At 44.2% G+C, this 23,704-nt stretch overlaps 1 protein-coding gene across 4 annotated transcripts in view; it reads right to left on the bottom strand.

Annotated features, from left to right (window-relative positions):
* Positions 1-283: 283 nt before the first annotated feature.
* LOC144721043 (zinc finger E-box-binding homeobox 2-like) overlaps positions 284-23,704 on the bottom strand; it is a 75,113-nt gene continuing 51,692 nt past the window's right edge. For 3 of the 4 annotated variants that reach the window (XM_078598346.1, XM_078598345.1, XM_078598347.1), the window contains exons 2-9: positions 16,198-16,467; positions 14,341-14,406; positions 12,341-12,592; positions 9,900-10,060; positions 8,134-8,236; positions 5,727-7,558; positions 3,035-3,227; positions 284-2,442 (exon numbers count right to left, since the gene is read on the bottom strand). In XM_078598346.1, the coding sequence (XP_078454472.1) occupies positions 1,733-2,442; positions 3,035-3,227; positions 5,727-7,558; positions 8,134-8,236; positions 9,900-10,060; positions 12,341-12,592; positions 14,341-14,406; positions 16,198-16,467 (3,587 nt within the window). In that variant the 3' untranslated portion in view covers positions 284-1,732. Of the gene's footprint in view, positions 2,443-3,034; positions 3,228-5,726; positions 7,559-8,133; positions 8,237-9,899; positions 10,061-12,340; positions 12,593-14,340; positions 14,407-16,197; positions 16,468-20,960; positions 21,371-23,704 lie in introns of those variants that run through there. The other variant, XM_078598348.1, reaches the window with a different exon arrangement.

A 23,704-nucleotide genomic window follows, 5' to 3' on the forward strand; every position in this document is an offset into this window, starting at 1 on the left:
CTTAACATTACTTACCTCGACGAGTAGCAGTGGATAAGCAGCGGTATTCTTAGGTTTTTTCGGTAAAGTCACGTAAGTAAAAAAAAATCAAAATTAATAAAAAGTAAAATAAAAATAAAATAAAAATCACGACGTTTCGGAGGCAACACAAGCTTCCGTCTTCAGGTGGAACCGTCACAGCACGCCTGCTGTAATCAAGTAAAAAAGATAAGCAGCGGCTTTTTTTATTCCTTTGGCACTCAACAATCTCACCTCAAGAAACTGAGAAGACTGACCCGGAGTATGAAGAGGTGTTTCGGAAAGTTTATTGTCAATTAAATAAATGTTAATACTGTATAACGGTGATGCCGAAACAAGTCAAAATATAGACATTTCTGGCCCATCCAAAACTTAGCAAAGAAAAAAAAAACTGACAGCAGATGGGGTTTGGTCAACAGGACACATTGGCTTGGGAAAAATGAACAAAAATAACAATTGATATACAGAAGGCACAACCAAAGTGATGCTTAGCAGAGGAGGAGGTGCAGGATGGGGATTGGTTAATCGCTAACGGGCTGTGCATTGGGCAGGCAAGCAGTGACTTTACCCTTGGCTTGATACATTATTATTATTATGCCAAGATGTCCTGGCAACTGAAACCCAAGCTGAGAGTAAAAGCACAGACCGAATGGTTCGAGGGGAAAAGTAACGTGCTACAAGGGGGCCTTGTGTGGCTGGTATTTATTTCCACAGTTAAAATTACAAATTCAAGTGTCAGCCATTTGGCTGCATCAGTAAACAAACTGCGATGAAATGTAAGGTCATTAAAAAGGGTTGGGCAGCTGGGAAATACTGTTGGGCAGATAAACAACAATTTTAAAAAACAGAGGTTAACACTGCATGTAAATGTTACGGCAAGTACATTATCACGGGGAGAAGAGTGAAACATTTTTTTCTCCATGAACTGCATAAAATTCTAGCATCTATTTATAAAACCATCTAGTTTACTCTAAAGTATGAAATAAATTACAGAGATGAAAACAACAATTAAGAAACATAAATAGAAAAGTTATCGAAGCATTGTTTAAGAAAAATAACCACTAATTTGGGAGTTTAATTTGAAGACTTAGTGTAATGGCGACAATGTGAAATTGCACTAACAATGTACAATGCACAAAATCTGGCTACATAAAATAACGCCGGTGCATGTCATGAACTGAATACTGATGTAGTGTTGGAAGTATAAGCTACTTAAACTGGCTTGCCTAAAAAATAACACTGCTTTTACAAAAGAGTGGCACACAGATAAAAATGGTACAAAAATTTCTGCATATTAAAGGCTTTTCTACCTTTTTCACTTAAGGTAATTTCTCTTCATTTTATCCTTCAGGCTTAACAACTTCAAAATAAAATCTACCATACACTGATCAAAGTATTATGCTTAAATGTCTACATTAACAGGTTAGGGTACATCATACTTTTTTCTTTTTGTAAAACCAAAAGTCCAACAAAGTCCAAGAGAGCCTGTTGAATTGCAAGAAGTTTAGCCCGATATGGCAAGTTTGCAATCAAATGCTTTTCAAACAACACTGGCACATTGATTCGCTCGAACATCACTGGCACATCCTTTCACTCAACAAGGAAACAAAAACAACTTAAGAGGACAGCTGAGGCACAGCAATGGTTAGAACAATAATGGTAGTCTTGGGCCTCTAGGCCAGTGAGACGGCTCCAACAACAAGGAGCTGGAAAATCATCGAGAGGCCCCTAAGCTGCTGCTTGCATCTTCTTCATCATCATCGTCGTCGTCGTCGTCATCTTCACACTTTATTTGCGTCTGTCCTACTTGTATGCCTCTGTCCAACTCCCCGCTCAATTCCATTTCCTCATCTTCATTACCTGCTCTCCCTTCTTCTGCTGCTGCCTCGGAACACTTTTCCTCGGCCTCCTCGTCTGCGGCGTCTTCAAAGCCCTGTCGCTCGTAATCATTCACCTTCGTACACTGCTCTTCCTCCTCTCCCCACGCCTCCTCTTGGGAACATTTTGATCCATTTTCTGTGGCACTCCCCTCTTCTCCTCCCTCCTCTTCCATCATGATTTCCTCCTGTCCGACCGCCCCCTTGTCGGCATCCTCCACCACCGAGGCACCCTCTTGCGCTCCCAGAATGCCCAGCTCCTCTCCCAGCATCCCTTGCTCCTCCCCCAGCACGTTGCGCTCCTCTCCCATAATGCTTCGCTCCAATCCCATGATGCTCGGTTCGCCATCCCGGTCGCCCTCTCCGCGCCGACAGTAGGAGTAGCGGTGGTTCATGTGCTGCGAGTAGGAGCCCGAGTGCGAGAAGCGCTTGCCGCAGCGGTCGCACTGGTAGGGCTTCTCCCCCGAGTGCAGCCGCGAGTGCTCGATGAGGTGGTGCTTGTGTTTGAACGCCTTGTTGCACACGTCGCACTGGTGCGGACGCTTGCCTGAAATGCATAAAAAAGAGCGAAATCGAGCGTCGTGTTAGAACTCCCGTTCACGAAAGGCGATCTTTGCAATGCGATGTGCTTCTTTTGCACCGTACGTAGCCAACCGTACTAATCGGAGGTAGTAAGTGCCACGCGCCTAGTTGACTTTCATAACGAGCAATATTATTTTTAAGAAGACACCGCACCAATATGCATTTGTGTAAATAACAATTTAATAATCAGTGGACAAGCAAATATTTCAATTGCAAAGCGGTATCGCAGGCGTTCGAGCAACCCGATATTATTTTCACGTGGCTAATGAAAAGTAATTTAAGCACATTATTAATCACATGAAAATGGATCATGAATCAATTACCTAATTTGTCAGATGAATATGCAAAACAGTAACTCCAGCATTTAAATTGGGATTCTTTTAATAATTTAATAAAAAAAAATTCATTAGACGACGTTACAATTCCGTCCATGAATCAAGATCGCTGCTCGTCGTGCTGCCAGTGACATCGCGACGCAAAGGCACGTTTAAGAAATGGTGTTGCGAAGGCCTGCTGCGATACGCTTTGCTTAAGGCGGCACACGCGATGAGACATACCCGTGTGTTCATACTTGTGCCGCAGCAGCGAGCTACTCTTGTGAAAGGTTTTGTCGCACAGGTCACAGGAGTACGAGCCCCCCAGTGCACTCTCCCCTTTCTTCTGACGCTTGCGCACAGAGAGACCCGACTCGGAGTCCGTCACCTCATCTGAGCCCAAAGGACTCCCCATGCCTTCTTCTGGCGAATCCGCCTGTCCAGACACGATGACAAGCATGATTATCTCGAACTCATCGCGTGGACATCACAAACGGTCTGTTAGTTGGCACGCACACATGTTTGCTAAGGCTTTGCAGTAACTTGATGACAGATTTAAAGGAGTCTCTTTTATTCGTTTTACGAAAATATTTTCTTGAAGTCATAAATGACTCAACGAGTCTTATTCACAAGGGCCTTGCAATGGAGTGGTGACAAGAGTAGTTGGAACACTGCGTTATAAGCCCGGCGACCTAAGTTTGATACCCGGCAATGGGTAACATCAGTGGTGAGTGATCAGAATCATAATATCTTATTCGTACTGGAGGAATCAGATGACCTACAAAGCTATTTTTTGATGTCCAGTCGGGGTGGCTCAGAACGTTACAACAACAAAGAGTACAACAACACGATAGGAGTGCAAAGTATAGGCAAGGCTAACAAATCACTTAAAACAAATATACAAATAAAACTAAACTATTGTTTTTCTTAGCGGGTAAAGCCCACGGAGCTATTAACGTATTTTTCAGAAGCGACCTGGTCCAAATGACGGCTCAACAAAGTGGCTTATCGCGTGCAAATTTAAAGCAGGGAAATTATCTAAGTAATCTAAACGTGATATCTGATCCTGTTGGGCAACCCTCCACCCTCTTGATCAACCGACACGGAGTAGCTTCGTGAAGTGCACGCTCGAACAAATCCCCATGACCTTTATCCAGTAGTGGATGAAGGGCCGGCCGTACGCGATTTAATTATTATAGCCCGCATCGGTATGTGTGGCCAATTATTTTAACGAGTGTGGATGTAGGAATAAAAATTCTATGAGGATAGGTCAGGATCACACTCGATGTACTTCTACCTACTGACCATCTTGAGCTCTTCGGAGTATCTCGTGCATGATGAAATGTGCGTGATCCAACCCATGCTGAGTAAAGAACCCCATTAGCAGCATTCAGAATCGCGTGACTTTTGGATATCAGGGCTGAGGTAATGTGCTAAAGGATGTCAAATTAGTTTTCAATAGCCTGCAATTAGTAATGCTTTTGGCAGTACCATTCAAATGCATTGACATGATGCTCGAATGCCCTGCCAAAATGCCCTTTTCTCTGCATTATCACATCTTTCATCAGTGACTGCTGCCTCATTATGTTTAAGGGCTACATTATACCTGTTCGCGAGGGTTAATTTAAACCCTGATAATTATTTCATAGAATTTGAACGTGATGTAAGTTATGCTTTTTTTTTAGTTAGTATTAAGCATTTAATTTGTAGTTGCCAAATGGGCTGATAGGGCGCAATTTTAAGTTAAATATACATATGGCACAATTATGTCTAATTCAGTTAGAATTTTATTTAAGTGTCTCAAAAACTAATTTATTAACAGGTAACACATATTTTGTGGCAGATATGGTTTAGGGGTAGGCGTTAATGCACGCTTAGATTTTGCCTGCGCTGGATGAGCTTAAGGTGAAAATAGTAATTAACAGCATCCCACACCACTGCCTACATTTTATGGTCAATCCTGTGAATTGTGATATGTAAAAACTACAAATATATACTAATTAAGCTTAACATGCCCTCACATATATAGCACGGTTGCCTCTATAATGCTTCCAATTAGATACAACATTCGGTTGAGTTAAAATAGCCGCAGGGCAACGTTTCTCGATTCAACCACAAAATATATCCACTGAGTGTGCAGCAGTGGCAGTTTATGACTCCAGGTTGAGGACGAAACAAAGTCCGCCTCGGGTTTTTCAGTCTCACGTGTAGGTGGATCCAGCGAGAAACTGGAATGCACTGGCGGTGGCTTCAACAAAAGCCATTTTTTTGTTCCATCGCATGGCCAACACGCAGGCCGTGAGGTTTCCCTGGAGGCCTGGTCTGGTAGGAGCCCAGCGCTGGTGCATCACCACACGCGTCCGCTCGCTGCCTTTGTGCTCAAATCAAATTACCAATTGGTCCACCTGAACGCATCGTCCGTGATTGCAAATCCAAAGGTGAACTTTGCCGTTGGCCTCCTCATGCCTCGAGACACAAACCGCCACTGGTGTGCAGTGCATTAATGTGTGAACATTTGGCCGGATGATGTCGGCAGCTCGAGAGATTAACTCACAATCGACACATCGTGAGCTTGAACCCAGGTTGGGAGTTTAATCAGCCTATCATCCCACCAGTGTCTGTAAAATATCCACCGCTTTGCAGGAAGCCGAACAGTGGTTGTTCTATGGAAATACTGACCATACCAGAGATGCCAATGGGGATGTACATCACCCCCATGTCACCCCAGGGTAACAACTGCTTTTACCAGGGTGAAAGTGACTCTTTAACGCAAAGCGCCAAATGGAAGCATCTCAAAGAATATCGGTAAAGTTCCGTTTAGCATAAACAGCCTTTACAGGAGTCTGCCACTTAATACTAATAATGCAATGTTCTCATAGGCAAATGCATTCACACATTTCTATGGTCCCCAAAACCTATTGTCTGCACAGCTCACCTGTGTGAGGTGTCGTCTTTGCAGGCCTCTTCTGTCTTGTCCATCAGTCAAGGATGCTGCCTCTGCCAAGCCTCCATAGGGCGGGATTCTCGGAAGAAAAGAACCTGTGTCCATCCCTCCATAATGCCCCAGCCCTGGAAAGCCCATGTGGAGCGTCGGCATTAAGCCCAGAGGTGGGGGAAAGCCCGTGAACACCTGACCGCCGGGAGCATAGCTTGATACGGATGCCACGCTTATAACAGGCTTATTCTCTGGAAGATCATCGGTGCTGTGGGTCGGCGAGGTCTTCAAACTATGAAAGGAGTTTAACACTGACTTGGAAACGCCTGTGCCGGTTGTCAAGTTTAACGGCTGCTCTTCTCCACCGTGGCCACCCAAACGGTGGCTGGGGGGGGACTCCTTTCCCCTCCGCTTCACCTGGCTCAGTTTTGGCACCGACAGGTCGAGTGGCTCGCACTGATCCTGCAGCCCGTTGGTCAGGCCGTTGGGGTGGCCGTTTCTCACGCACGCGCTCCCTCCGTGCGGGGATGACGTCGGTGCTGTGGGTGCTGGAATGCCATCACTGCTCGGCAAGAACATTCCGGAGCGCTGCAGCGGGCTGCTTCCCCTGCTGCCCACACCCTGCCTGGCTGGAGAATGGCTCTGTGATGCCTCCTGGATGTTGTACGATGGAGAACTTCCTGAAGTGCAGTAGCTGGGTAAAGCATCTGTCACTGGTCCTTTCTTGTCCATCCATTGCCGCAACAAATCACCCGGGAGGCTCATGGCTAGAGAAATCTTTATGAGCTCCTCCGGGCTTGGTTCGATGTTTCGAGCGTAGAGGTATGACTTCAGCAATGCGAGCTGGTCATCAATAGTGGGCACATGGCAGCCTCCAACCAATGCTTTTCCAGCTGTGTGTGAGGTGATTGAGTTCTTTGTCTTTTTCTTGGGTGTGGGACAAGTGGAATGTGGTGGCGATGGCTGCAAGACGGCCTTGATTTCCTCGTTCATCTTACACAGATAGCGCTCATGTTGGTGGAGAGGAATGGGGCCTGCGAACGATTCGCTGCAGAACTGGCAGGCATAGCAGGGCCTCTCTCTGGTCACCGGCAAATGGCTCTCAGGTTCTGCGGCTTCGGTCTTTATCTTGACAGTCATCCCGCCGGTTTCCTCCGCGTCACTTTGCGTGCAATTCTCGTGGTCTTCTTCCATGCGTGCAGGGCCTTCTGCACTCTTCGCCACGACCGCTGCACTACCGCCGCCTTTAATGTGGGGCGGAGAGGCCGCCGTCGAGTAATTCTCCCGCTTGAACATCTCGGCACTGCCGTTCGAGCCTCGAAAGTCGCCGTTGCGCTTTTCGAGCGACGGGTCGTACGCCACCTCGGGCGTCTTGCGCGCGCCGGACTTCGCCCCGGACGCGGTCGCGGTGGCCACATAGTGCGGGACGCCGAGGCAGTGAGCCGCCCGGATGCCGCCGTTCAGAAAGGGGGCGAGTCCCGACAGCCCCCGCGAGGCCATCACCACCATGGCGCGATAGTCCCCGTTGGGGTAGTCCACCGGCTCCGCCTTCACCTGCACGCCTCTGTGCAGGTCCGAGCTGGCGGCGGTCACGGCGCTTGCCGTGGAAACGAGCCGCGCGCCCTCCGAGGGCGGGCTGCTGCAAGCGGCCGGGGAGCCGGAAGGGGAAAGGCAAGCTGCGGACACCTGCGCGGAAGCCCCCGCTCTGCCCCCGTGTGTTCTGCCATTGGCTGGCAGAGCCCCGATGCACTTCTTGCTGCTGATGTGAGAGCTGTAGGATCCCGAGTGGGAGAAACGCTTCTTGCAGTTGGGACATTCGTATGGCTTCTCACCTGCGCACGACAGGCGAAGGAATCGCGGTTAGTGGTCACGATTTTTTGCGCCGCCTGTCAGAAGATCATCTAAGCAGTGCTTTGAAAGTGAATAAAAGATACCAAGCATTCATTCATGTTCTTTCCTGAAGGTGTGTGAACGTAATCAAAAAAAAACCTCCACATTTATCATTAACTGCCTCATTCACAGAAAATGTATACTTGGCTAATGTTTTGGCAAAATGGACCTTTGCCAGCAATGTGGAGAGCCATTGTATAAAGTGATTGGCGTATTGTCCATCACATTTATGAAGCAGTGTTAATAATGAATATGACGAGCTTATGTGTGTGTGTGCATGCTAGCCAACGCAATCGTTTATTGCCATTTTATTTCAACGTAACTTCTACTTGTGTGTACATGCATATACTTTTACATTTCAGAAACACTGTTTTTTAACACCATAAAGAAAAGTGACCCGCAATGGTTCTGCCACCTCATAAGCAGTGTCACATTTATTGCTTCCAAAATAAATGCCAATTATTATCAGGGAGAGCAGACACACCCTCAACTTGAGGGCTACTCCCAGGAGACTCACCACTGTGAATGCGGAAGTGCTCTTTCAGGTGGTGCTTGTACTTGAAGGCCTTTCCACACTCTGTGCACTTAAATTTCCGGTTCCCAGTGCTCTGCGGTTGACTCTGTGAATAAAGACGTTGGGAACAAACTGTTATACGTAAACTTCAGAAACTATTTTCTTTTACTGCTCGTGCTTTCAAGACGCTGCAAAGATTAGTAGTGACATCCAACTGCCAGTAAAAAAAAACTACCCTGAAAGTGGCTCTATACATTTCCGAATTTTTGTTTTAAAATAAGTCCACTGAATAAAGTGTACGGTGGTTTTTCATTTATACTGGTGGTGCTGAGTCAATGATTGTAATTACACATTACTGTGGCAATTCCATGAGACAACCGTCGACTACTCACAAAATCGTACGAAGAATATAAAACAATATTACAACATTTAAAGCAATTACTTCTCACATGTATCAGTATTCCCAGGGTCCGCCTTAAAAAAAAACTATATTTATAACCCCACTGATCTAAAAAAAAGAATTGATTAATGAGTCATTTTCCTGATGTAAACACTGTGTATTTTAATTAACTCCATTAACTGCACCTCTTTGTCAAAAGGCTGAAGAATTGTAATGGACTTAAAAATGAATTCATGATCTATGCTCACTATAATTCACAGAAGCAATTGCTAATAATAACTGTATAACCCCAACCAGTTTATAATAAATGTAAATGCCCAAATATTAAAATTATACTACCATCACACAATAAATCAAAGTATTCTTTTTTCCAAAGCAGGCAAGAAGAGAATGTTGTAACACAGGACATCGTGGGATTCTGTGCATGTGAGAACACCCTGACAATGAGGAAATTGCACAACAACAAGAGTTTGGTAAGTGAATCAACCAAAATTCTATCCAATGTTTAACAACAGCGATGACTATGGAAGTGGCTCAACCGACTAAGCATATTCCTTATTTTAGATCGGAGGATTTTCTTTTCTCTGAAATAACATTTGGGGTTGCGAGGCGGTGGCTGTATTGCAATTACATTTCGAAGATTTGGCAAAGCTATAGCAAATCAGAATTCAATAGCATTTCAGAGTTTGGGTCTGTTCCCTGCTGCCCACCATGAAACTCTCTCCCACTGAGCCATGACCATCTCCACAGGTCATGTTTGCACCATTCATACTCCCTACATCCACCTACTACTTTACAGAGGCCTAATAAAATAGATACCTATGGAACAGCATGTTAGCAATTCCATAGGTAGCTCTTAATAATGTGCAAATTAACCGCACAGCCCATCCTGGTTACGACTATAAAGCATGAAGTGTAGAAATAATATATCTAGCTATGTGCTATATATGTATACTGTGGCTGTAAGGATTTCCTTCGAATCAGGAGAACAGAGGGCACATTGACACGGAGGACTACTTCAGCAGTAGATGAAAAGAAACTCGTTAAGAAAGTAGCTCAAACAAAAGTAAATTTGGAGCTATATATATAAAAAAAAATCTGAAAATTATATAGCAGATTAACATTTGGAGCAATAACCCTTCATCAGAGCATAGGTAAGCAAGGCTTGTGTCCTGAGTGTCCTCCTTCCGCGGTGCGCATCTTTCAGTCACAGGGCAGGGATAACGGCAGCGGCGGTGCGTTTGGTGCGAGCTCGTACACCGCGGGCAATGCCCTACCTAGTTGTCGGATACAAGGCGGGGGGAGGGAGGCGTGCGTGCGTGTGTGTGTCGGGCACTGTGCGTGCCCTGCGCACGCTGCGAGCCATCACCTGGGCACGCTGCTGCTTGTGGCTGTCGGCGAGGCCGCCGGCGGTGTCGTTGATGGCGCGCTCGTGCCGGTAGCGGATGTGCTCTCGCAGGGAGCTGAGCCGCTTGTAGCCCCGGTTGCAGTAGGGGCAGGCGAGAAGCCCCGCGAACGCGTCTGGCGTCCCTGGGCACGCGACAACGCACAAAGGTAAAGATCCCACCCCCCGTATGTAGCCTTTTAACAGATGGTAGGGGCAAGTGCTGCTGGGGAGCATGATGCACACGAGGAGGTGGTGTGGCCGGAGAAAACCACGCGCCCGCTGCGTGTCTCCACAGCGCTGACGGCTACACACTGCACCGGGGTGCTAATTTAAGGCCGAGCTAACTTAAGAGGAGAACTCGGGATTGGTGAAAAGAAATTTTCCACCGATGTTGCCGTAAGAGGGATTAAAACGAATATCACTGGGCTCCTACTGCAATGCGCTTACTGCAGTAACACTTTTCTTCGAGAGGACAACATAAACTCGCATGCATGCACACACACCCTTCGCAGACACACAGTTACTGGTGGGTTTTTTTCACATTTCCTTTTGAAAGGAATTTCTGAACGTGCATAATTGTTATTTTTTATTGTTGCTTTTTTTTTGGATCAATGAAAGAGGATAATGAGAGCATAGTAAATTAATTAACAAAGGTCTGGTCATTAAATGTTGAATTAGAGCTTTCGTGACTGCAGGAATTCATATTCTTTGGGTATTTCGGTAAAGTCACGTAGGTAGGTTCAAAGAAAATAACAAAAAACTACGAAGTTTCGATCGCAACACAAGCCGTCGTCATCAGGTAAACGGGGTTAGCGTCTAAAGGCAAACTGTTTATAAAGGTTGAAAATGCCTTTAGAAGCTAACGAGCACTTTGTGTTGTGATCGAAACGTCGTAGTTTTTTGTTATTTTCTTTGAACCTATCTACGTGACTTTTCCCGAAAGACCCAAAGAATATGAAGTCTGATCATTAGCAGCTCATACTAGAATCTGTGATGACTGGAATATGGTAGGAATATTGAAGCATTGTTATAGCTATATATGTTTAAAAAAAATATTAAAAGATAATTCAATGAGTTTATTTATAATCTTTACCATGCATTATTGTGGCAGGGGTAATTAGTACATTGTGCTCTAATATATGCAGTACATTTTAGTGAAGTGTGTGTTAACAGCAGCATGAGAGAGAGAGAGCTCGGAAACAATGTAGCCAAGCCAACACGATGAATCATTACATATTAATTATACTGCTTCTACAGCTCAGAATCTATCAAGGGGGTTTTCACATTCACATTGTAGCCATGGTGGAGGAAGGTTATTAGCATCTTCCAAATAGCAGCCTGTTCTCTGGGAGCATCGTGCCATTTTTGCTTCTTGAGAACTGTGGGCTTCTAAATTTGTCGTCACGTTGGCCTAACATTGAAAATGCAACAGTTATGAATGTCGGAATTACGGAAATATAGCTATCACCTTCCACAGGAATAGACGTATCTTGATGCAAGACTGCCTTCTTCATTGCCAGTAATTAACTGTATAATACCATCAAATATTAAAAATGTGTAATTACAGGCTACGCTTGTGGAATCTGCAGAAGGCAAAGGCAGCCATTGCCTCGCAAATACTCTAATTTGCCCAGCTAATTAATTAGTCAAGAGAGTAATGGTAACATGCAAGGTATTATATAATGGATTGCATCTTAATGTCTTATCATAGTTTAATTTACATGGAAGTTAGCATCTGGCTTGGCTTGCTATATGGCCCCCGATAAATACATACGTCTGTACCGAGTGGTAAAAGAATGCTTAAAAGTGTCACATTAAAAATACACAGAGACTCATAAGCACTCATCATCATCAGCCATCATAAATCCACTGCTGGATGAAGGCCACACATTCCTGCAATGCCACAGTCCTTCTTGATCCTCCATCGCAGCCAATCTCATCGCTCCATCTCTGCGGTGGGCATCCTCCCAGGGTTTGTTCCCTCCTTCGGCTGCCATTCCATCACCAGTCTCATCCTTTAGCCATCATCTCGTCTCGCAGTACGTCCTGGCCAAGCGCCACTTTCGTTCCTTGGCAGTCAACATGATATCTCAAATGTTTTTGTCCACTGCTTCCATGTGTTCCTCTTTCTGTTGTATTGCCTTATTCCAAACAATGCTCCCCTCTCTCAGTAGAAACTTCACGCTGTCAAAGTTAGGGCCGTAATTCATATATATATAAAATGAACATGAATAATTTAACTTGCTGGATTGGGAAGTCAACAGTGGTGAGAGAGACTGCCTCAGATGTTCCACGACTGTCTGAGAACCTCCGCACGTGACGAGAGCAGCCCAAAGCGCGTCTGAGCATGAGGCTACTCTGATGCCACTCGGCAACGCGACACACACAAGGACAGCGGCAGGGCGACTGTGTGCGTTGCTCACCGTTGTCATCTCGCACGCCAGTCTCTGGCGTTCCTGGCATCCCTCCGGACACCTCATCGGGGTCCTCGGGGTAGATGATGGCCGTGTCGTGCCGCTGCAGGAACTCGGCGAGGGTTCCCTCAACGGGGGCGGTGGCTCCCGGGCTGCCACCCCCCATGGCCTCCTCGTCCTCGCCCTCCGCCTCCACCGCGTCCGCCTCCAACTCCTTCTCTGCCTCGTGTGGCCCAGCCTGGGTCTCCTCCGATGGGACCGCTGTGTGTGTGGGGGGGGGAGGCACATAGTATCCCAGTTGCGCTATGGTGTCTGAACGTGACGATTCACATTTTATACTTTGTTCAATTCCTCACAGATTTCCGGTTTGAGGATGATTCAGGATGTTATTCGTGAAGAATGGAAACGACTGAGTTGTCATCCTGTGGAGACAACAGCCCTCTCTCAGGGAATTTGGAGTTTCCACCAGTGGCCCAGCATCACACATGTAGATGAGCATCCTCCCATTTTGCATTTGAGTATGGAGATATTTTTTGTATTAACAATGCAACCGAGTCTACACAAGGTGATCTGCGGCTCAGGGCTTTATTGTCTATCACTCACACTCGCAACCCATTTGCACTCAGAGGAATCTGTCTCTCTTCAAGAGCCAGACAGATGCATTGCAGGCTCTGAGTTTAAATGCTTTAAGTATATGCCATGCATTGGCCCTAAAAGCCATGTTTCCTTAGCTCTGCAGGTAAGTGAGTGGTCCTTTACACTACCAATTAAGGTCTTAGAAATGGGGTGATAGAAATGAGTGCAATGTCAAATGTATACTTGTTTTTTTTTTGTGTGCAGTAAATTAGGACTTTTAGCCAGCATGCAAACGTGGGCCAACGTTCCCTCGAGAGGGTCTTGTAGGGTTCCCTCTCACAGAATCCGTTCTTCCATCAGCGTTCCGAGAATTTAATTGCAGAGCTGCATCTTTCCTTATCTTCCCGAATTGATTAATGGACTCAGACCGTCAAACTCATGAAGAACCTGGTCTTGTCTCCAATGGAATATCTGAATGCAGGAATTCAGCGTGTTTGCTTAATACCTGAAATCAGACGTTCAGACATAGCCTTGGCCCCTGGTGCCATCCAGCCACATCAAACACATTTATTATTAATGTATGTCTACAGACCCACTATCAATAAATGAACAGGGCCAAATATTTATAGTTGCAGATTTCACTGTTAAAATATTTTCCATGAAAGTTTTTCCGATTTCTTTTTTTCCAGTAAGAGGGATGACGTTTCATATTAATGCTAAAGTTCTGTGATGAGCACCCAATTGTTTTCACCAATTTTCATCAAACATTTAATGTTTTGGATTAAACATATTGCCCGACAAATTAAGCATATTAACAAAATATATATTTACAATGTCTAAATGAAGCAAGTGGTATGTATATGTGATGAACTTGTGTTTAATTCACTATAAACTCAACATTCCCCACCGCACATAAGTAAGTATGATAGCATTTTTCTACGAAATTTCATTGACAAGAGCTGTTATCCAGTGGGAAAATATTTTTTGGTAATTTATTTTATTCCACAATTTTACTTATTTAGTCGTAAAATTACGCTTGTGTTTGTATATTTTTGGAGATTCTAAAAAATTACTTTGGGATTGAATAATTTATCACCCCTTGTGATTAATTTTTTTTCTCAATGCAGGGTCACGATTCGATTAAAGAATCCATATATTTTTTTTACATCCTATTCAATTTAGCGGCATCTAGTGTCTGGAGGGATCACATGAACCCATGACCTACGACATATACGAATGGAGAAACATTGATTCTTACGCATATAATTTGATACCTGCATCATGTGCTTGACGATCAATAATAATCCACTGATGGATACTGGTATTGCAGGACTGTGATGGATGGCGACATCACAGGTTAGCCATTGTTCAAGCGGTGGATATGCAACCTGTGAGCTCAGAACACTGCAAGAACAGCTCTCTGCAAAACTTACCTGGCTCCACTTGGGACAGAAGTAGATTTTCAAGCCCCAGGCCATCACTTTGATCCTTCACATGCTCTGCACAAAAGAGAGACAGAGATGTGACTATTGACCTGTGTGAACAGGTGAAGCGAGTCAATTCCCAATAGACATCACCCTCTCTGCACCTGCCTAAGCACACCTGTGCAGTTACCTGGCCATGCTTACACAGATTTGATTATTAGGGACAACTGAGTCGTTATTGTCCCTCTGGCTGGTCGCAGATGGGTCACTTCAATAGACACTCTGACCACTAACCTGACCACCTTTATGGAGTATACTGCATACCTGCATAAATAGTGCAAGTATTATCCCTTAGGTTCAACACTTCATATTGCAATCACATACACACACAATCCTTTGTATTCCATTATGCAAATATATTTGTAAAAATTATATTCGCAGCACGGATTTGAAAATAAGTAATAATAACTTGCTGAAATTTAAATGCAAGAACAGCCTTTGCACCTACACATGAATGGAAATGCACAGAAACAAACTTCATTGTTGTCAAGGGATATTAAAAAGTGCGCGTAGTTCAAAGCAATTCAACGCTTATCTAGCCAATAAACCAGACAGGGATTAGGATCCACAGCACATGCAAGTGACAGAAGTACAACATTCCTCCAACAAAGTAAAACACAATATTAAAAATCAACACGTAACTACTCACAACAACCGACATGAGCTACACCACGTACACAGGTTTAGACATACTTTATTGAAGTACATATTGAAGCAGCATTATTATTACCCTTACAACATAGATACATAATTGCATGAAGGCCTTTAACAGCTCCTTGCTGCATGCTGATATGTTCAAGTTGTTCGCTTCTCCCTGGAAGCTTTATTCCCCAATGTAATTATTTTGCAAGTAGACATCAAACACACGATTTGATTCAAATGTTATTTTGGGGCAAACATGTATACACTCTGCTGAATGAGTCACATTATTCCATTTACCTTCATTGCCTGCTCTTTACTTAGTTGGCAACCCATTGTCTCCGGCTGTGTTAACAGAGCCAGGCTTGAAGGTGCACGCCTATGGTCCAGAACTTTGGCAAGCTGAAGGCCGGTGGATCACGCATATTTGTGAAACTCCCAAACCCCTCTGGGCTGGGAGGTGACCAGGAGATGGCAGTACGAAAATTCGTTTTACTTTCTCTGTCGTAGCTGCGCGTGCGATCCTGTGCACGAGTGGCTTTGCCCTGAGAACTCTGGTTTCCTCCTACATACTCGGCAATCATTAAAAGAATTGGCCAAGCATCACAATACAGGACCCTAATGAAAGAGTCTTGAGGCTGAGAGTGAAGCTTTCCCGAATAATAATAGGGCATTATTTTTTCGTGTATTCTCTGAATTTATTACGAAAGTAAGACGCACTCTGAAAATGTCGGGTTATTTTGAGAAAAAAGAGAGTGTGCTTTGCCATCGCAAGAATATGGCACCAGGGAGAGCCATCTTCCAAAAGACAATTATCAACGTGCCGATTTAAAATTGGGACAAATGTCTCCTTAAAAACTATTCTGAGTGGTTGGTGTTAGTCTTCGGCCCTCTGGGTGATACTGTATTGGTATGGAGAATCGTTTTTCAGATGATAATTCGAAACAACTAGATTAAACGAAGTCTTCCAGAAGACAAATGTTTTCTCTGGACTATAAGACTCAATCCAAACTTTTGATTAAAAAACACACAGGAAAAAGTGTAATGATAATCCAGGGAATAGGGTACTACCATGTTTCAACTGCTGTGCAACAAACCAAAACATCACTTCAATATGCATGTGTAACGGAATGTCTCGAAGACTCCAGCTTAAGCATTGCTGCATACCATGATCAGCATGGTCCTTCTCATCTGAGTTGAAGCTTCCCTTTCTCCTCCGGCCTCTCCTCCTGACCAGAGGGGCCATCTCGGCTGGTTGCGAAGGGCTGGGTTCACCGCCACCATCGGCCGTTTCGCTCTGGCCGTCGTTCATCCCCACGCGCCCATCATCATCATCATCCTCGTCCTCCTGGTCCTCCACGTCCTCCACGATGTGCAGCCGGTCATCATCCTCCTCCAGGTCACACTCTCGCATCACCACGTTCTCGAAGCTCACCACTGCGCAGTGACACACGAGGGGGACCAGGCGCACACAAATCAGCAATGCGGTTCAACGCAAGAGCACATCTACTGAGCACGTGTCAGTTACCCCAATTGCCGTTCTCAGCGTGAAGCGTATCTTGGCGGTGGCACCAGCAGCAGCAGCCAGAAGCCAGCATGCTGTGACGGGCAACGTGATGTATTTTATAATCCAAGAGGAACAAGGTTACATTCTCAGTCGAAAGGTAAACAGCCAAAGACAAGATAATATATATCTAAATTAAGTGACCCCTGGTGTAGATTTCTAAGTTCTATAAGTGACTGTCACAAAGTACACTCATAGCTGAATAACTATCAGGGGCAGCAACTCAATAATGTTCTCGTTTTTTTTAAGACAAATAATTCCAGTCAGCATGCAAAATCAGAAAGGACAAAACGTGAAAACATTCTGAAATTGCTAACTTGCCAGGCATTGTTTATGTATATAATTCTGTAGTGGGATAAAGTGTCTCTTATCTAGCTGTTTCCATGGGTGCGCTGACGTCAGGTGAGATAGAGAGTGGGTCAGCACCTTGCAGCGAACTGCACCAATGAAAATCCCTGTCCCCTTTTTGTCTAGAGGCTTGACATGGCACAACTGCCCATGTGTCGTCAGTCAGGTTGGAAAATGGCCAAACTTTCCCAACGTTGAGAAAGCCAATACATTCAAAAGAGTCAAATATATTTCCATAAAAAAATTCCCAAAGTAATTCAACAGGTCAATGCAACTAATTGTGATCATAGTAATGAAGCAACATTTAAACATATTGTAAACAGTTTTGTGCAGTGATTGAAGATTTGAGGTGTTTTCGTATATTCGACAAACTAACCACAATTTAGTTGCACGTACTTTAATCTTGAGAACTGCTTGAGATGCTGATGATTATTATGAATAGAGTGGCATTGGAAGAGATATCGTTCGATCTACTCGACGCTTATTGGGATTTCAACAGAAGGCAAGTCGTTTAAAAGTTGCAAATTCACACTCCCACGTACACGTGAATTCGGCATCATAAATTATTATTGTTTTTAATTCAACTGCCGTCATGAATTGAAGATTTCCACGCTGCTCGCATCAGCAATTTAAATTTATGACGGCCCTGAATACGGCCGAGAATTGTGTTGCAAAAGCCTTAGTAGGGTCATGAATTTAAAACCCACGAAAGCTGCCACATCCATGGAAGGGCCTTATGTAACTCAATTGCTTGATTGACTATAGAATTACAGCACCGTGCATATTTCACATTGTACGCTTGTATTTCTTTGCCATAAACCCACAGTAAAATATATGGAAAAAAATACATGATTCATATGTTTCTAGATTTGAAGCTTTCGTGACTGCAATGATTCATATTCTTAGGTTTTTTCGGTAAAGTCACGTAGGTAAAACATTAAAATTAATAAAAGTAAAATAAAAAAAAATCACGACGTTTCGGAGGCAACACAAGCTTCCGTGTTTTACCTACGTGACTTTACCGAAAAAACCTAAGAATATGATTCATATGCTATATTTTATATACTATTCTTGTGCTGAGACTATTGTGGTTATCTTAAACTTCAACAATATTAATTGGTACTGTGTTTTGTGCACTCCATACTTTCTTGTAAACTACATAGTGTTGTATTTGTAGACACAATATCATTTGATTGCTTATCTAGTAGTCATGGCTGCCAGCTATGACCTATGAATCAGTGCCGCCGTAATATGAATCACTATCATGTATTTAAAACCCGAACATCACAAAACAGAGTAACAAGCACAAATTGTACCGACGTGTAAAGCTGAAAGAAGAAATTTAGATTTTAGAAAACAATCTAAAACCCGAAACATCACGATCACACAACCGGACCTTGGCAGGACATTTACTGTTCACAGCAATGTCAACCGATGGACGAATCTCAAGTGACCCAATAACGGCAAAGAGATTTATATAACGGCAAAGAGATTTATAGCATGAATTAGGCGACAACCAAAGATGAGATAAAACGATGAATTCTCGGGACATGTACCAGTGATATTGATTGCGGCAACATGCCCCGAGTAACTGACCATGGGCCTGTGGCATTGGCTTGGAGAAATGTACCCGGCAGCAGCAACTTTAAACATTGCTCATGATGAAGATTCCCTCGGCAGCCGCATGCTCAAAAAACAAGTCAATATGGAAGTGACCCAATTATTACAATCTTGTACCGCTCCTGCCACTCCTATGACTTTACAAATAAAAATTAACAAACAAAAAATGACACACTTGTCACCAACGTTGCCTTAAAAAGAAAAAAATGACTACAGCATGACACACACACACCAGCAAAACCACATTGCTTCACTGCCTTGAAGCTGTGACCCGAGTTCATTAAAATGTAAAGCGGTGTTGAGACACCTTGCTATATGCAGCGTTCCATGCCTCCTCTGGCACCTGCTGTGACTCGTTCCAAGAGCCGACAAGCGGCAATGAGCCCAGGGATCTCAGATCCACTCGCTCCCAAAGCTCACTGATCTGCACTAACTAACAAGGCGAGCACACAGAAAGCTCATTGTTGCTGGCGTGAACAGCCGCGCGTGCATATGCACACGTGAGCACGCAAACACACACACACACGCGCGCGCGCGCACACACGAGCGCCTACACATGCACGCACGGACACAGATACACAAGCGACGCAGTAACAGCCGCCTGCCAGGAACAGGTGCAAATTAAGTCGCACCCTGGTGGGGAATTGCAAAGGGTGGGGAGTCAAGTTGGTGGTGAAGAACTTCGCAAATGTTCAAGAGCCAATCCATATGCCGGGCAGTCACCTGCATGAAGCATCACACACACACACGGAGACCAGAGGTGCCAGAATGTTTGAAGTTAACCCGAACTCAATCAGGCACAGAGAGCTGACACGTACGGGCTTCCTGCCTTGGTACAAGCTGTGTGGTCTTCGCTGCGACCCCAAAGACTCGACTCTTATCCAACATGCAACGCACCACTCAATAGCGTGTATTTGTCTTGGCAATACTTTTAGAGGAACACTTTGCTCTTCAATGAATAAATCACTGGTTACTGTAAAATGTGAGACAGTTTTTTTATTGTAGGACTTTCTGCACAAATTGGAAAACCTTAATGTGCCACTGAAAATGTAATTTAGTGTTCAATGTAATGCAGTTGATTTTAGGCTAGAAGTACATACTCTATGTGTATGTTTAATTTTCAAAATAAAAAAAAATGGTATTTGGTCCTTTCAACTGTAGGTCTACTTTTTTCAAGACTAATACCAAAAAATAAAGGTATAGGGTTACAGTTAGGGTCACGGGTCACAAGGGGTGGCGTTTAGAGTTAGGCATCTGGTAATATTAGCTTTTATATGTTAGACTCTTAGTAAATGTTGACCCAACCAGTAACTTTCATTGTTCTCAGTTCATAGATATGGGTTTGTTTTTGTTGTTTTGCGAGTTTGTATTAATGTGTGTGTTAACCGACAATCGTGTGTGTGCGTGGGGGGGTAAACTCAAAAATGATATAAATAACTGCATAAAAAAACATTGCACAACATGTAACACGAGGCAAGCAATCCCATCGGGACTCAAGTGATTCAATTACAACGATGGCCCTCGCTGATTTCGCAGGCTTCTTTTTTTTCTTCCGCAGAGCAATATACCAACAACAACAACAACTGTACGTCATTCCAACAATTACGGTACATTTTACAGGCGAGTAGCAATCCCTTTTAACAATAATATCATTACGGCACTGCGTGTACACCATCGGCCCGTGTGCTCGTGATCACAACAGGTGAAGAAAACAAAAAAAGAGAGGTTTGATTAGAAGGAACCTCCAGAGGGTTAGTTGAGGCTTATTCTCCCAAAGCATTCTTGGCACAGTGGACGCTAACACGCTCGGGTCAAGTTCCCCCGCTCTCCACGCAGACACAAACCAACAGGAATTTTATGTTTCCTTGAATTTCGCGAAGGGACAGGCATGGACTCTGTGTGGCCAGAGTAGTGCTTTAATACCTCAAGTCCCACCGGGCGCGTGCCCTTGCACACACCACGCAGAACACGAGGCTGTCTAAATAAACCAAATCTAAGCAGTGCATCAGAGCGGGGGGATCCCCCCCCCCCACCACCACTAAAAACTCAGAAGTTTTTTTTTAACCTCACTTTGATGATAAAATATGCCCCGTGTCAATAACACTCCTGATTGAGACTATTCACACATACACACACCAAACCTTTTTAAGTATGTGTACATATATGGATGTTATACAAAACTTAATTTAATTTAAAACTGTTGAGATCAGCAAGACATGTTGTAGTTTTTTTTCTCTCTCTCTCCTGTTTGTCATAATGCAGTTCATAAGTTCAGAGCACAAATGTTTCCAGCCAGCAGTCTTGTTGCCAAGTCAAACAGTTACACAGAGTTAACTTCAAAATAGAACTGAATAAAACACATTCTCTTTTACTTTATGCAATCAATAATATTACATACCTTGCTGAAGATCAACTGCCATGGCCTTTGAACGGTGATCCAAAATCTCAGTTTTGTTGAAGCACTCTATAAGAGCTGCTACTAATAAAGAGGTCCCAAAATGATGCAGGATAAACAACCTATATAACTTGCACGAGAAATCCACGTACGGTCACATATGCCATGCCATTGCTGTAGATGATAAGACATAAGACTGACTCTTAAGACCAAGCTATGCTGGACTGCCTAACTGTGTCCCCACGTGCAGAATAATGTATGCCTGGGTACACATGTTCTACCTTCTGTTTGGCCTCATCTGCCACCTGAGCCAGATCACCTGCCATCGGCACGGGCAGGAGGTGAAAATTAGCATGAGCCTCAGGGAGGGGGGCTATGCTAAATGTGCGTAGCCTGTGGGCAGGTTAGCTGCAATTGGATGCTTCCAGAACACAGTCACTGTGATTGGCTCTTGCTGCGGTTGGCTCTATGCTCTCGCCACCCTCCCCCGCTCAATGTTTCTCCTGCTTTCTCCCACCATCTCCCCGAACACACCCCTGTCTCCCTCGCCCCTCTCCAAACACCCCACATGCTCTACCCTTCTCTGTTCCTCCCCCCACATCCCAAAGGGGCTTCAATACACACTGGGGTCTGACTCATTGCACCATCTGACACTAGAGTGTCCATTCCAGTTGTGCTCACAAAAGAACATGAATATACACACGTGCCACGTACACACGTCTGCACCTGTGCACTTGTGCGCACGTACACCTAAGTGCCAGTGAAACTTGCATCCTCTGTGAAGTGTCTTGAAGTTAATTGCAGCAAGGTAGCGCAGAGCAGGTAACACCTCTCGAATTTGACTGAAAACTGTGATTCCCCATTTATTTACCTTAGCAGGTCTGTTTACGTTCGTTCTAAGCTGCCAGTGTGAGCTGGGTGAGGGCTGCACATGCTACATCCTGCTGAGATGAACAGAGGGACACGGGCACTTGAGATTTTTCATCTGGACCCTTCACACCGAGGCCTAAACTCCTTAAAACAACAGCACGTTAGCAGACTTAGAGGCTTAATCTCTTCCTTATGTGGCTTAAGTGCGGATAATTGGCAAGCCATGTGAAAGAAAATAAAAAAATCAATGTGCTCATCAATCCTTTAATGAAAACAAAAAATAGGAAATTGTGGAATTTAGTAAGTTCTTCTATAACAATTGGAAGTTTTTAAAAGACCGCACTTTTTTTTTTTTACAAAAGACTGACGTTTTTTAAAAAAGTAAAATACATGTGTCATGATGCTCAACTGAGAATTATTGGCAGTTTTCAGCCAATAATAGAAATAACACATTTTCACGACAGCTGCCTGTCCATCCATGGTTACCACTGCTGACGCCCACGAGTAGTGCTTATTTATGAACTCCAGAGGGATGATCGGCTGCGTTGACCCCAACCAGTTTGTGTGTTCATGTATATAACAAAGACAAAGATCCCCTGTATAGCTTCAAGATACTTTCTGGGGCAAGAGGTGTTAGCGCACACCTATGAAGGCCAGGGCACGGCACACGAGGGGGTGGGTGGTCAGCACCACACCCGGCTGCTTTTGTTTCCCGAGTGGTGATGTTTTCACACGACACCAGGTACTCATTTCAGGCTGAGTCGACCTAGGGAAGGTCCGGGACCGATTCAGATCATCGTCACTTGTGTTGGCCGTGAGCGGGAGTCGAACTCGGGTCGCCAGGTTCGTAGCGCGGCTCGTGAAACCGCTACACTACCGCTCATGTATATACCACTGCATACACATGCACTGTGCACACATCAATCATGTACATGCACAGAATAGCGCACATATTCCGTATACACACACGGCACACACATAACTAGAGGAGAGGCTTGTACACATGAATGGGCCATACGACTCTCAAAATACTATAAGCAGGCACGCAGAGGCAGAGCTTTGTAACAACAAGCAGTGTGTTTACAGAGCAAGCAACCATTTCAGACTTGATCACCCGTGTCAGGACTGACAGGGCAAACAGCACAGGTTGTGGCATTTTGGACGACCCCTGCGAGTCCCCTCGTGCCGAGCCTCGAAGCACGCCATCTGTTCAGGTTCATGCATATATCCTGGAGGGGTGTTTGATCCATGCTGCGCTTTACGCCAAGGTGACAGCCGGAACACAGGATCCAGTCCGACCATGTGTGTTACCACTAACCCTCTCACTGACAGCATCATCTTATTTCATTAAGCGCCATCTGTGCCCAAAATGCTAAAATGCTTGTGGACAATTTATTTTATTTTTTGGTCTTATTTTATTTCGGTCCTTGTTTTGTGCCACATCATTTTATTACATGTCCCGAGTGAATGTTGAACACTGGGAGACAGTTTTCATATTTCAGAGCCTATGAATGGAAGCATTATGATTGACCTGTTGTGAAGTTATAAGTATTTCTTATGTACAGATTAGTTGATTAAATGGTTAAACTTTACTGGCACTTATCAAGCATGCTCTTTTAATATTGTGAGATCAAAATCATTGGCCTGAATAAAACACTAATTCAATTAAATTATACTGCTGTATTTTGTAAAAAAAAAAAACATGTGAACATTACAGAGGTTATAGTGCAAATGTATGGTTTAAACGCAATTTTTATTATTAATTTTCAAACATTTATTATTATACTCTTATAACCTTTAATATAGCAAGGCCATATAAGAAAAAGCCCAAAGGCTTTCAGGATGTATTCTAATTGTGCAGTCATATGCGCGGCCTT

This window comes from Lampetra planeri, chromosome 10 (genome assembly GCF_965212315.1).
Source record: "Lampetra planeri chromosome 10, kcLamPlan1.2.h2, whole genome shotgun sequence".
Taxonomy (NCBI): Eukaryota; Metazoa; Chordata; class Hyperoartia; order Petromyzontiformes; family Petromyzontidae; genus Lampetra; species Lampetra planeri.